Source organism: Pan troglodytes, chromosome 10 (assembly GCF_028858775.2).
Source record: "Pan troglodytes isolate AG18354 chromosome 10, NHGRI_mPanTro3-v2.0_pri, whole genome shotgun sequence".
Classification (NCBI taxonomy): domain Eukaryota; kingdom Metazoa; phylum Chordata; class Mammalia; order Primates; family Hominidae; genus Pan; species Pan troglodytes.
Genome location: NC_072408.2, coordinates 33,492,554 through 33,506,189, shown reverse-complemented (window position 1 = coordinate 33,506,189; position 13,636 = coordinate 33,492,554). Strand labels below are relative to the sequence as shown.

Below are 13,636 nucleotides of genomic sequence, written 5' to 3'. Positions count from 1 at the left end.
ACTGCAGGAGGCCGAGGCAGGTGGATCACTTGCGGTCAGGAGTTCGAGACCAGCCTGGCCAACATAGTGAAACCCCGTCTCTACTAAAAATACAAAAATTAGCTGGACATGCTCAGTTGAACCCAGGAGGCGGAGGTTGCTGTGAGTCGAGATTGTGCCACTGCGCTCCAGCCTGGGTGACAGAGCAAGACTCTGTCTCAAGAAAAAAAAAAAAAAGAAAAAAAGAAAATATATATTATAGTTTGCTCTAAATCAGGGCAAGGATAATATATAATGAGGTAATTAATTTTTTGATACCTTTAATAATTCTACATATTTGAGATTCTTAACACAAAACTATAATATTTTTGATAAAGTACCTTAATGAAATCTAAGCAAGTTTATATGGTAATGTTTTCAGAATTTATGTATTTATTCAATAAGCACAGTAGGCTTACTGTGTACATGACGATCTGCTCAGAGATATTAAGAAATAAGAGGTTTCTACTTTCAAAGAGTATATAAGCTACTTGGTTCATAGTTAGTGACAATTACTATGGTATGAGAGTCTCAATAAATACTACAGATATTAAATGACTTGAGACTTACTCTCTGAATTTTTAGTTCCTTGTTATATAAGATGTTATTGGTATATGTTTCTATTAAGATGAATTAAGATTAATCAAGATGAACTAGTGTGATTGGAGATGTATATTGAAAGATTGGTAGGATTTAGGTAGGAAAGGGCAGGTTAATGTAAATCAAAAGAAAAATATTGTAGGAAATCATGACCTATAAGAAAAAAATAGGAGACTTGATGATTAATCATTTATTTTTAACCTTCAGTAGTGCAATTTCAGAGAGTGGTAGCAACAGATACGATTTTTAAGGAAGGCTTGGGAAGAACAGTTGTGGAGAAAATGGATACACTGAGTAAAATGGAGATAATTTCTTTGAAAATGGATTTACATGTCTCCCTTTTAGGATTTAATTTTGTAAAGTGAAGTAAATATGGAATGGAAATTAAAACTTTATAAAAATATTCAAGTATAAATTTTAGAAAAGTATTCAACATAAACCTTATATTTTTAGATGGAGGCTATAAAAAGTTTATTCAGTTATGCCATCTATAAAAATTATTATAAATATGCAGGTATTAAAATTAGTGGGAAAGTTTCTATATTATTGAAAAAAGAATGTTCATCTAAATCGACTGTTCTGAGTGAGTTAAATATTCTAGGGATTAAAGATGTATATATCAGTGTTCTTTAGGTGTGGCTTTACAGTGATCAGCATCTTGTTTTTGATCCTCATTGCAGGAATTTGTGCCAATGTGTTGAGGAAATAACTTAAGATAAAGCTTGCAGGCTGAGCGTGGTGGCTTACGCCTGTAATCCCAGCACTTTGGGAGGCTGAGGTGGGCGGATCACCTGAGGCCAGGAGTTTGTGGCCAGCCTGGCCAACATAGGGAACCTCTTCTCTACTAAAAGTACAAAAATTAGCCTGGCATGGTGGTGCACACCTATAATCCCAGCTGTTCTCATGGCTGAGACATAAGAATCACTTGGGAGGTGGAGGTTGCTGTGAGCCAAGATTGCGCCATTGCACTCCAGCCTGGGCAACAGAGTGAAACTCTGTCTCAAAAAAAAAAAAGATAAAGCTTGCAAATTCTTTCTTAGAAGAGGATGATACTTTTATAGTTACATTAACAAGCACAGTATAACAACAACAAAAATATTAAAGCAGCTGTTGTTCACTGTTTACTGTATGCCAAGCACTAACTTATTTTATCATTTAAAACAACTCTGTGAGATTTAGTGGTAATATACCCTTTTACAGATGAAAATATGAAAAATAGCTTAAGTGACCTGCCTGAGGTTATGTACTTACTTATTGGAAGAGCTTGGATTTGATTTCACTTATGTCTCATTCCAAAGCTCTGTTCTTAAATACTTTGCTGACTTTTGGTGTGCATCAGAAACAGCTGTGTAGTTTTTTAAAAAGTGCAAATGCAAGGGCCACATTCTAGGTTTTTGAGTAAGAATCTTCAGGTGTGAGCTTTGGATACCTATACATATTCTTTTACATGATTCCTGAGTATATCCTAGTTAAAATAAGTAAGAGGAAGAGGAGGAATAAAGAAGTAATATTGGGCAACATTGTGGGAGAACTTATATGCCAGGCACTTTCTAATATTAGATAGTTTTCTATATTATTATTATCTTCATTTTTTAGGTTTAAAAAATAAAAACTTTCAGAAGAGGTACATGGGTTACCCAAGGTTATATAGCTATTAAGTAGTAGAGTTGAGATGAGATCCCAGTTAAAACTTCATAGACATCATCTTAACTACTATACCATATTCTCCCTAGAATCATGAATTTTCCTACCACCCAAATTTTTAGGGTGCTTTCCACATTAGCGCATGCGGGAAGGGTCAACCTGACCATATTTGTCTTAAAACCCCAATATACTTGGTTCACTGGCTTCTGCTAGAAAGGAAGATATTATCACACATTTCCCTGTTAGATTTTTATTAGCACTGTAAACATGTTAAGAATATAGACTCATAAAAAATCTTTCTCTTTAAAAATTATTCTCCTAAATTGGCTTTTTTATTCAGTTGTCTTGTCTTTTTTCTAAGACAATGTCTCTGTTTGAAATACCACAGCCATCCACTCAAAAATACTCATGGCTTTCGTCAGCTGAATTTGCATTTAAACATGTTTATCACTTTCATTAATATTGGATTAGAGATAACTGCCCTTTGATCTTTTCTGAAACCATTCTTGTGACACATGGACCAGGTACTCTAATTTAGCCATGTATAATGTACCCTGGTTCCCTTTCTGATTATTGATATGTCAGGGACTATAGAAAACTGTTTTGTCTTCGTGTCCTCTGCTGTTCTGTTAGTGTCTGGACTGACAGCCCTGATCTCTGCTATAGTCTTGATTTCATTTTCCTTTTCCTTTATCTCTGTTGTCTCTTTTTCCCTACTTCTTGACATTCACACATAAAACCTGGTCATTTTAAGACTTTGCTGATAAGAATGCTTCTTTCCTTCTGGTTGGAAGACTAGCCATTCTATGTGTCTAGTATAATTTTTGGATTTTCATCCCTCCACTGTTAAAGCATTCTCTTCCTAACCAAATTTTCTAATTAGGAGCTATTTTGGATACTTAAGGTTGACAGGAAGCCTTGTCTTTGATAACTGAGGTTTTGTTATAAATATAACTTTATACTAACCACTCAATTTTAATTTCAGTCATGCTCTTCAGAGTGTTCTCAGTTTTATTCATAGTCTAATTACTCAGAATTCTCCTTATACTATCAAAATACAATGTATTTTCTCCCTAGGAACCATCTCTTTTTGCTGTTGCCAAATTGTTAGAAACTGGTTTAGTTAATATGCATCGAATAGAAATTCTGTGGAGACCTCTGACTGGCCATCTTCTTGAGGTAAATTCTCTTTCTTAAATATATTTAATTTTTTAATAAACATTTGCACACTGAGCTAATGATTCTAAATAGCCATTTGAAAAATCAGCATTAACTTTTTTTCCCCCTTTCCTGACTGTGTACTTACTTATGTTTGTACATTTTATCAAGGACTAAAGTTGTTTTGTAATTTATTTCATGAAGGAATTGGTTGCTTTTATTGGCTGAAAATGGGTGACATTTTAAAGTGAGAAGTATCAGTGAAGTCAGCTGTTAGCTTGAGATGCCTTTCTTTTATCATACAGTCTCTTGATCCACCTCACCTCAGTTTCAGATAGTTCTGAAACTTCAAGGCAGTTGGGGCATAGAGTTAATAGTAAACACTGCTCATTTATAGCCTTTGCTATCATCATGAGATAGCTTTTTTTTTCTCTCTCTCTCTCTTTTTTGAGACGGAATCTAACTCCGTCACCCAGGCTAGAGTGCAGTGGTGAGGTCTCGCCTCACTGCAACCGCCGCCTCTCAGGTTCAGGCAATTCTCCTGCCTCAGCCTCCCGAGTAGCTGGGATTACAGGCACATACCACCATACCTGGCTTATTTTTGTATTTGTAGTAGAGACGGGGTTTAACCATATTAGCCAGGCTGGTCTTGGAACTCCTGACCTCAGGTGATCCACCTGCCTTGGTCTCCCAAAGTGCTTGGATTACAGGCGTGAGCAACTGCGCCTAGCCTTGATTATGAGATAGCTTTCTGCGAAGGGGAAAACCTGTTTGGTAACACTAACTATAGATAGTGCTGGAGAATTTTACCTGAATTTACATTGTCTTACATTCAGGTTGAGGTAATTCTTAATAAATAGTTCCTGCTTAAAAACAAGCTGCTTCTGCCAGTATGTGTGTTTGTGTACAGTTTAGGTTTAGGTTACCATAGTTCTTTTGTGTTATTTAGAAACCTAGGAAAGATATTATTCTTAGTAAGAAAAACAGGCTGGCTGCAGTAGCTCACACCTATAATCCCAGCACTTTGGGAGTCTGAGGTGGGAGGATTACTTAAGCCCAGGAGTTCAAGACCAGCCTGGGCAACATAGGAAGACACCATTTCTACAAAAAATTTAAAAAATTAGCCGGGCTTGGTGGTATATGCTTGTGGTTCTAACTACTTGGGAGGCTGAATGGGGAGAATTGCTTGAACCCAGGAAGTTGACGCTGCAGTGAGCTGTGATCGTGCCACTGCATTCCAGACTGAGTAACAAAGTGAGAGACTGTGTCTCAAAAATAATAATAATAAAATAAATAAGAAAAACAGATGTACATGAGCTTTCCCCCCATTTTATTGGAATTACTTTTATGAATGATTAAAGGCTATGTGCAGATGCCTTCATTAATGGATGGTCTCATCAAAGGGCAACTCTGTGACATATTATTTGATTAATGAGGGTAAACTTAATTAAGAACCTTGGTATTAGCTTGCTTCTTTTGTTTACCCTGATATATAATTTACTGTTATGAAATCCTTTCTTCTCTGTGAATTGTTTTAGTTTCATCTTTTTTCTTCTGTCTCTCTATTGCTTGCTCTTGCCCTTATTCAGAAGGTAAGCTAACTTACATTTTGGGTGTAATTTTTCTTCCAACCCTTATTGAACATTTGATATAAAATGTAAAATTGATGTGTGATTCATAGCTTAAGTATACAAATTAAACTTAATTTTATATACCTTCAGGTCTGCCAGCATCCAAACTCTCGAATGAGAGAATGGGGAGCAGAAGCTTTAACTTCTCTTATTAAAGCAGGATTAACATTTAACCATGATCCTCCACTCTCACAAAACCAGGTAATAAAAACCTTACTTTTTAAAAAGAATACTCAATATAAAATTATCCTCCTCCGGTGGGGGGGGTCAGCCCCCCGCCCGGCCAGCCGCCCCGTCCGGGAGGTGAGGGGCGCTTCTGCCCGGCCGCCCCTACTGGGAAGTGAGGAGCTCCTCTGCCCGGCCACCACCCCATCTGGGAGGTGTACTCAACAGCTCATTGAGAACGGGCCATGAAGACAATGGCGGTTTTGTGGAATAGAAAGGGGGGAAAGGTGGGGAAAAGATTGAGAAATCGGATGGTTGCTGTGTCTGTGTAGAAAGAGGTAGACATGGGAGACTTTTCATTTTGTTCTGTACTAAGAAAAATTCTTCTGCCTTGGGATCCTGTTGATCTGTGACCTTACCCCCAACCCTGTGCTCTCTGAAACATGTGCTGTATCCACTCAGGGTTGAATGGATTAAGGGCGGTGCAAGATGTGCTTTGTTAAACAGATGCTTGAAGGCAGCATGTTCGTTAAGAGTCATCACCACTCCTTAATCTCAAGTACCCAGGGACACAAACACTGCGGAAGGCCGCAGGGTCCTCTGCCTAGGAAAACCAGAGAACTTTGTTCACTTGTTTATCTGCTGACCTTCCCTCCACTATTGTCCTGTGACCCTGCCAAATCCCCCTCTGGGAGAAACACCCAAGAATGATCAATAAAAAAGAAAAAAAAAAAAAGATTTTCAGCTTTGAAAAATATGGAAATATGGTACAGCTGTGTACTGGATGTGGTGTGCTACTGTTAAGTTCCAGCACTTTAAGGAACGTTTCAGGAGTGACTAATACACTAATTCATTACCAGAGGTCACAGAGCTGTCATAATTGACAGTGTTCTTTGAGTACGAAAAACCGGAAAACAATGCAACTTCCAAAGCACGGAGGATGGAGAATAGTATTGGAAAGTAACTTTTCTGCTGGGCTCAGGAGTTTTTATATGCTCAAGCTATAGACAACTGTACCAACGCAATAAAGACTAATGTAATCTAACTATTCTATAAACGGCCACACCTACCCAGACTAACTGGAAAACAATAATTTATAACTGGAATTAAATAGTTGCTGTTCTTTTAAAAAAAAAAAAAAATTATCCTCCTCCATATGTGATTTTTTTCTTATCAGGTAGATCATATTCTAAGAGTAGGGTTTTTAACTTAATATTCTATTTTATATGTAGGCCCTGAATCTCTTACATAAGGTAAGAGATTTTTAGGGCTGTCTTCATAAAAAATTTTAAACATCTTGTGGATGACACTAACCTAAGTTAAATTACCTGGAATTGGTCTCACGTTCATAAGTTTTCCTCTTCATGCAGTGCTAAAGTGTTGTTTTGGAGCCTCTTTTGCTTTGGTCTTCACATGTCCCTGGATTTTTTTTTTTTTTTTCTCACTACCCTTACATGGGGAGAAAATAAATGGCAGAAGAAACAAGCACAATGAAATAGATTTTTTATTTTAAAATAATTTTAAATTATTTTTTACTTCCAGAGTTTACTTTTGTCATGAATTCTTTGTCCTGACTCTCTATTATTTGTACCCACTTTTTAAAAAGTCTACCAAAGTTTTATTGTTTCATGACTGAGTAGGAATGAGGCATTTATTTATTTTTTAATTTTTTAAATAAAAATATGGAGTACATCATGAATTTGCATGTCATCCTTGCCCGGGGGCTGTGCTAATCTCTGTATCATTTCAATTTCAGTATATGTGCTACTGAAGCAAGCACAGAATGAGGCATTTAATAACCATTCCAATTGCCCTCATCATCTTATTGTATTGTAATTGTACTCTAGAAATTGATTTAACACATAATTATTGAATACACCACCTGGAATAAGATGATGAACAAGACAGAAAAGATATTATAAAGCTTATAGAGCTTACATTTAATGATTTCATATGTTCTTCTGCAACAATTTGAATTTTTTTTGAAAAAATAATACCCTTTTCCATTTATTTTGATATCCTCAATGTCCAGCTTAATACTTAGTGCATAGTGAAAGCTTAGAAATGTTTATTCAGTGAATGAACCAAATAAATGAATCCCCTAGAGAAAGTTCAGAATGAAGGGTTTTCAGATGCTGAAAGGGATAGACAGAGCGCTTTTTTTAAGTCGCCAACAAATTTCGTGGTTTTATGTCATCTTTGTTAATATCTGCTACATTTATTCATTTTTTATAAGTATTATAGCTTCTATTACTACATCACACTTGAGAATTTTACATTTAAATACGTATGATATACATTAATAAAGTAAATGAAAGGTCATTTTAGAGATTGGGAATTGATTCCCTCTCTCCAAATATATCTAGAGATATATTTCCTTTAGTGAAATTTATTTCTATTATTTATCGGATCTATAATTAGTATCTTTAAAGTAAGATAACTACCCATTTATCTAAAATCTAACATCTTGAAAGTTGATTTTTTCTCTTATTTAAAAATATAGATTTGTCTTTAATAATTACTGTTAGATAAATGATATTTGATGTTTATTTAGGTAGAAAAATTCCAAACGGGCATGGTGGCTCACACCTGTAATCCCAGCACCTTGGGAGGCCAAGGTGGGTGGATCACCTGAGGTCAGGAGTTCAAGACCAGCCTGACCAACATGGTGAAACCCCATCTCTACTAAAAATACAAAGATTAGCCGGGCATGGTGGTACATGCCTGTAATCCCAGCTACTCAGGAGACTGAAGCAGGAGGATCACTTGAACCAAGGAGACGGAGGTTGCAGTGAGCCAAGATTGCGCCACTGCACTCCTGCCTCCTGGGTGACAGGACGAGACTCCATTTCAAAAAAAAAAAATAAAACATAAAAATATCTATTTCCCATAGTAGTCTGAATGGCGATGAATTTAAACTTGAAAAGCAACAGCAAAGCCTTCTTGTCTTTTTGGACTTCTCTTCCTAATTAGTTTCTTGCCCCCTTTTCAGAGGCTGCAGTTGCTTTTATTGAACCCATTAAAGGAGATGTCCAATATTAATCATCCAGATATTCGACTCAAGCAGTTAGAATGCGTGTTGCAGATTCTGCAGAGTCAGGGAGACAGTCTTGGGCCTGGATGGCCATTAGTGCTTGGAGTCATGGGAGCAATCAGAAATGATCAAGGGTAAGTATTTAAAATTATTTGAGAAAAAATATGTATGAAAAATAAAATATAAATAAAATAAAATTAACATCAAAAAAGTGATAGAGGTAGAGAAGGACTGCATCCTAAAATCTTGAAATAGTGGTTATTTTTTTCATGTATGCGCTTCCTGCTTAAGGCTAAGATCTGTAATAGTTTTTCTTAACTCTACCTCTAAGTGGCTACAGGCAATTTTTAGGGATCACCTTTGGTTTGGAAAGATGGAAAAATTGCTCTTTGTTTAACATTCATGCAAGAATACATGATTCTTACTTATAAGATACTTGAAACAATCTTACAAATTTTATAACACATCCAAAGATTGGGCTGTTGTGTTTTGTTAAAACAAATTATTTGATAAGATGTGAATTAGCATTTAGGGCTTGACCTCCCTGTATATATTAGGCAGTCAGAAATTGCTTTAAAGTAACTTTTTCATTACTTTTTAATTTATTAAACATTTATTCTGTGCATAGTGTATTTCAAATACTATACATGGTAGTTATTCTGATTACACAGGTAAATAGCTCCTGCCCTAGACATAGAATCCTAGTGAGAAAGTATAGTTATACGCTGCCTAACGTTTCAGTCAACAACAGACCACATATATGATGGAGGTCCCATAAGATTTTAATACTCTGTTTTTACTGTACCTTTTCTATGTTTAGATATGTTTCGGTACATAAATACTTATATTATGTTACAATTGCTTACAGTATTCAGGACAGTAGCAAGCTGTACAGGTTTGTAGCCCAGGAGCAATAATATACCATATAGCCCCGGTGTGTAGTAGGTTATATCATCTAGGTTTGTGTCAGTAAACTCTGTGATGTTCATACAGCAACAGAATCGCCTAATGACACATTTCTCAGATCATATCCTCATCAGTAAGAAATACATGACTGTAGTTTGTTATGCCACAAAATAAGAAACCTTCAGCAGGAGGAGGACAGAGGCAAAATTATGAAGGAGATCTTATATGGTTATATAAATGATTTGAATTTATCCAAAATTCATGTGGGAGACATTTTGGGATTTTAAGCAGAGGAATGACGTAATCACATATGAATTTTATAGATATCACTGTGACAGCAGCATGGAAGGGAAGGTGGGAAATGAGAATGGCTACAAGTGCTCACTAGAAATAAGAGATGGATTTGAGCTACTTAACGGATTGGCTGTAGCGAGGCATAGGGGAAAATAGCGATCAGGAGTGACTTCTAGATTTCTGACTTAGGCAGTTTAGTGGGGGATGGTAGTATCATTAACTAAATAGGGAATACACAAGGAAGAGCAAATTTGGAGGGGACATATGGACTTGTTTAACTTTTGGGGTAGGAGATTGCAGTGGAGAGATTAAGCAGACAGACATTGGATAGATTTTTCTGTAATTCTGCAGTAACACACTTTTGTTTTGATGACTAGTTCAGAAGTTGTAGACGACCAAGATGCTTGAGAATATTATGGAAAGTTAATTTTTCTTAAATATTTATAGTAATAAAATTCTTTACTACAAAATATTGAGATGCTTAAATTGAAGAGATCAGCTTAGATCAAGCTTAAGTGTCTTCTCCCAACCTATAATGTGGTGTATTAAATAGGGCATTGTAGTAAGGGTATAATGAATTAATGAGTGTAAAACACTTAGAAAGTATGTGACATACTAAGCACTCAGAGTATTAGCAATTATACTTATCATTTTCATTGTTATTTTTTACCACCAGGATTTTTCTCCAAAACTAAATACTTCTTATTATCTTTATTTGAAATTCAAAATTTACTCTTTTCCTCACTGACTGGATGTGGGGTTTTATATTTCTTTGGAGATTTAAATAAGATATAGTACGGATATAAAAGAATGAGGAGCTCTTTTTCAGTAAATTGTGTGTATTTACATGTACTGGACACTGTACTAGATATCAGGGATACAGTGAGGAGAAAAATAACTGTAGCAAACTTCCCATTCTCATTTATTGTCTAAGTTTTCTTTGGTTAGTTGGTATGAAATACAAATAGAAGTAATGTGATGTTAATACTTTATTTTTAAATTTGTTTTTATTTCTTATTGCCTGTAAGCTTCTTTCTTTGTTTTTGTTAATTTGTTTAAGTAAGCATGTCTTTTTTACATTTATGTAAATGTTAAAATACTTTATGATCAATATTAGGAAAGAGTTTCTTGTTTAAATTCTAAAATAAAATTTTACTTCAAATTATTGTAAGATATGTATTTTTACACATTTCTTTTAAATGCATAAGTAAGGCTGGGTGTGGTAGCTCATGCCTGTAATCGTAGCACTTTGGGAGGCTAAGGCAGGAGGATCGCTTGAGCCCAGGAAATTGAGACCAGCCAAGGCAACATAGTGGGACCCTATCTCCACAAAAAAAAAAAAAAAAAAAAAAAAAAAAAAAAAAAAAAGGCATGGGGGTGTGCACCTGTAGTCCCAGCTACTGGGGAAGCTGAGGTGGGAGGATCACATGATCCGGGGAGGTTGAGAGTGAGGCATGATCGCACCACTGCACTCCAACCTGAGTGACAGAGTGAGACCCTGTCTCAAAAATAAATAAATAAATAAAATAAGTGCATCTGTATACATTTCTTTTGTTTTCAGAGAATCCTTGATACGAACTGCATTCCAGTGTCTTCAGTTGGTTGTGACAGATTTTCTACCAACAATGCCTTGTACTTGCCTGCAAATAGTTGTAGATGTTGCAGGTAGCTTTGGCCTCCATAACCAAGAACTCAATATTAGTTTAACTTCAATAGGTTTATTGGTAAGTATCATTGTCCTTAGAATATAATATAATTTAGAAATCATTGTTATTCAGTTGGGAGTGAATGCTAAGCAAATATACTTTTAGCTCTTTGCAAATTGTTTATATGGCTTTTAAATTTCAAACTTACATCCGGGTGAAGGATTAAATAACATCACTTAAATATTAATAACAAAATGTTTGAAATAATTTTCATACATTGAGCTGAAGTTTGGGTTTTACAGGGTTTGTCATGAAAGGGTTTAGTAAACAATAGTGTATACAAGGGAAATCTTCAGTTGACTTTTATGTGAACCAATTACATTAGCCCCTGACAAGAAAATCAGCTTGTACTTTGAAACCTTGAAGCCAAGCATTGACTTTTTATCTTTAGCCATGAAAGTCCTACATGACATCTTCAAGTACAAGACTGTTTCAGGCTGGGCATGGTAGCTGATGCCTGTAATCCCAGCACTTTGGGAGGCTGAGGTGGGAGGATTGCTGAGGCCAGGAGCTTGAGACCAGCCTGGGCAATAAAATGAGACTCCCATCTCTACTAAAAATTAGCTGTGTATGGTGGTGCACACCTGTAGTCTCAGCTACATGGGAGGCTGGGATGGGAGGATTGCTTGAGCCCAGGAATTGGAGGCTGCAGTGAGCTATGATCACAGCACTGCACTCCAGCCTTGGCGACAGACCCAGACCTTGTCTCTGTAAAAAAAAAAATGATAATAATAAAAAGGCTGTTTTGTCTACATTGAAAATCTGTTGGTCAGTGTAGCCACCTTCATCGGTGATCTTAGCTAGATCTGGATAACTTGCTACAGCTTCTACATCAGCACTTGCTGCTTCACCTTGTACTTGTAGGTTATGGTGATAACATCTTTTCTTAAACCTCATGAACTAGCCCCTGCTAGCTTCAGACTTTTCTTCTGCAGCTTCCTCACCTTGCTCAGCTTTTATAGAATTGAGGAGAATTAGGGCCTTTCTCTAGATTAGGCGTTGGCTTAAGGGAATCTTGTAGCTGGTTTGACCTTCTATCCAGACAGCTGAAAGTTTCTTGATATCATCAATAAGGCTGGTGTACTTTCTTCTTTCTTTCTTTCTTTTTTTTTTTTTTTTCTGAGACGGAGTCTTGCTCTTGTTACCCAAGCTGAAGTGCAGTGGCATGATCTTGGCTCACTGCAACCTCTGCCTCCTGGGTTCAAGCGATTCTCCTGCCTCAGCCTCCCATGTAGCTGGAATTACAGGTGCCCGCCATGATGTACTTTCTTATCGTTTGTTTGTTCTTTGGAGTAGCACTTTTCGTTTCCTTCAAGAACTTATCCTGTGCATTCACAACTTGGCTCACTGGCACAAGAGGCCCAGCTTTTGGCCTGTCTTGATTTTCGACATGCCTTCCTCACTAAGCTTAATTATTTCTAGCTTTTGATTGAAAGTGAGACAAATGCGACTCTTCCTTTTACTTGAACACTTACAGGTCATTGTAGGGTTATTAATTGGCCTAATTTCACTGTTGTTGTATCTCAAGAAATAGGGAGGCCTGAGAAGAAGTAAAAAGATGAGGAAACAACCTGACGATGAAACAGTCAGAAAACTCACATTAAGTTTGCCATCTTACATAGGTGCGGCTCATGCACCCCAAAATAGTTACAATAGTCACATCAAAGATCACGGATCATAGATCACCATAACAGACATAGTAATAATTAAAAAGTTTGAAATATTACAAGTATTACTAAAATGTGGCACAGAGACACATAGTGATCACATGCTGCTGGAAAAAAACGGTACCAACAGACTTGTTCAATGCAGGGTTGCCACAAACCTTTATAAATTGCAATTTATAAAAATTGCAATTATCTGTGAAGCACAACAAAGAGAAGTGCAATAAAACAAGGCATCGCTGTAATGAAATCTTAGAGAATTGTTAACATTACATGAAATAAACATGCACAGAATTGTTTTCAACATATATTTAAAGGCAATTATTTAGAATCTTTTAAATGTATATTAAAACTCAGAAGTTTTATAAATTTGAACTTTAAATTTTCCTCACAAGCTAGATAAGTTACTACATTCATCTCTTCCTACGTTCAGCTCTTAATATTTGTGGCTTCTGCATCTGTAGATTCAACCAACTATAAATAGAAAATTTTTTTTTAAAACAAGATAGTTGTGTCTGTACTGAACATGTACAGGCTTTCTTGTCAATATTACCTAAATACAGTATAACTAGTTACATAGCATTTACCTTATGTTAGGTATTAAAAGTTACCTAGTATTATTGAAAGTATACAGGAGGATGTGTGTAGATTATATTCAAATACTACACCATTTTATATAACGGACTTGAGGATTTGTGGATTTGGGTATGGGGTGGGAGGTCCTGAAACCAATCCCCCACGGATACCGAGGGACAACTGTATTTTACTATTACTATTATTTTTCCCATTTTTACATGGGAAAAAATGTAAGCATGT

At 36.1% G+C, this 13,636-nt stretch overlaps 1 protein-coding gene and 1 non-coding gene across 17 annotated transcripts in view; one reads left to right on the top strand and one right to left on the bottom strand.

The window, feature by feature from the left end:
• MON2 (MON2 homolog, regulator of endosome-to-Golgi trafficking) overlaps window positions 1-13,636 on the top strand; it is a 127,340-nt gene that overhangs the window by 72,741 nt on the left and 40,963 nt on the right. For all 16 annotated transcript variants that reach the window (XR_010148004.1, XR_010148003.1, XM_001165785.7 and 13 more), the window contains 4 exons: window positions 3,340-3,441; window positions 5,142-5,252; window positions 8,209-8,384; window positions 11,012-11,174. Coding sequence is in view for 14 of the 16 variants with exons in the window: in XM_001165785.7 (XP_001165785.3) it covers window positions 3,340-3,441; window positions 5,142-5,252; window positions 8,209-8,384; window positions 11,012-11,174 (552 nt within the window). In the remaining 2 variants the exon portion in view is untranslated. The remainder of the gene's footprint in view (window positions 1-3,339; window positions 3,442-5,141; window positions 5,253-8,208; window positions 8,385-11,011; window positions 11,175-13,636) is intronic.
• Window positions 6,893-6,996, bottom strand: LOC112205071 (U6 spliceosomal RNA). Its single transcript, XR_002938936.1, has one exon. It is a non-coding gene; the product is annotated as a U6 spliceosomal RNA (small nuclear RNA).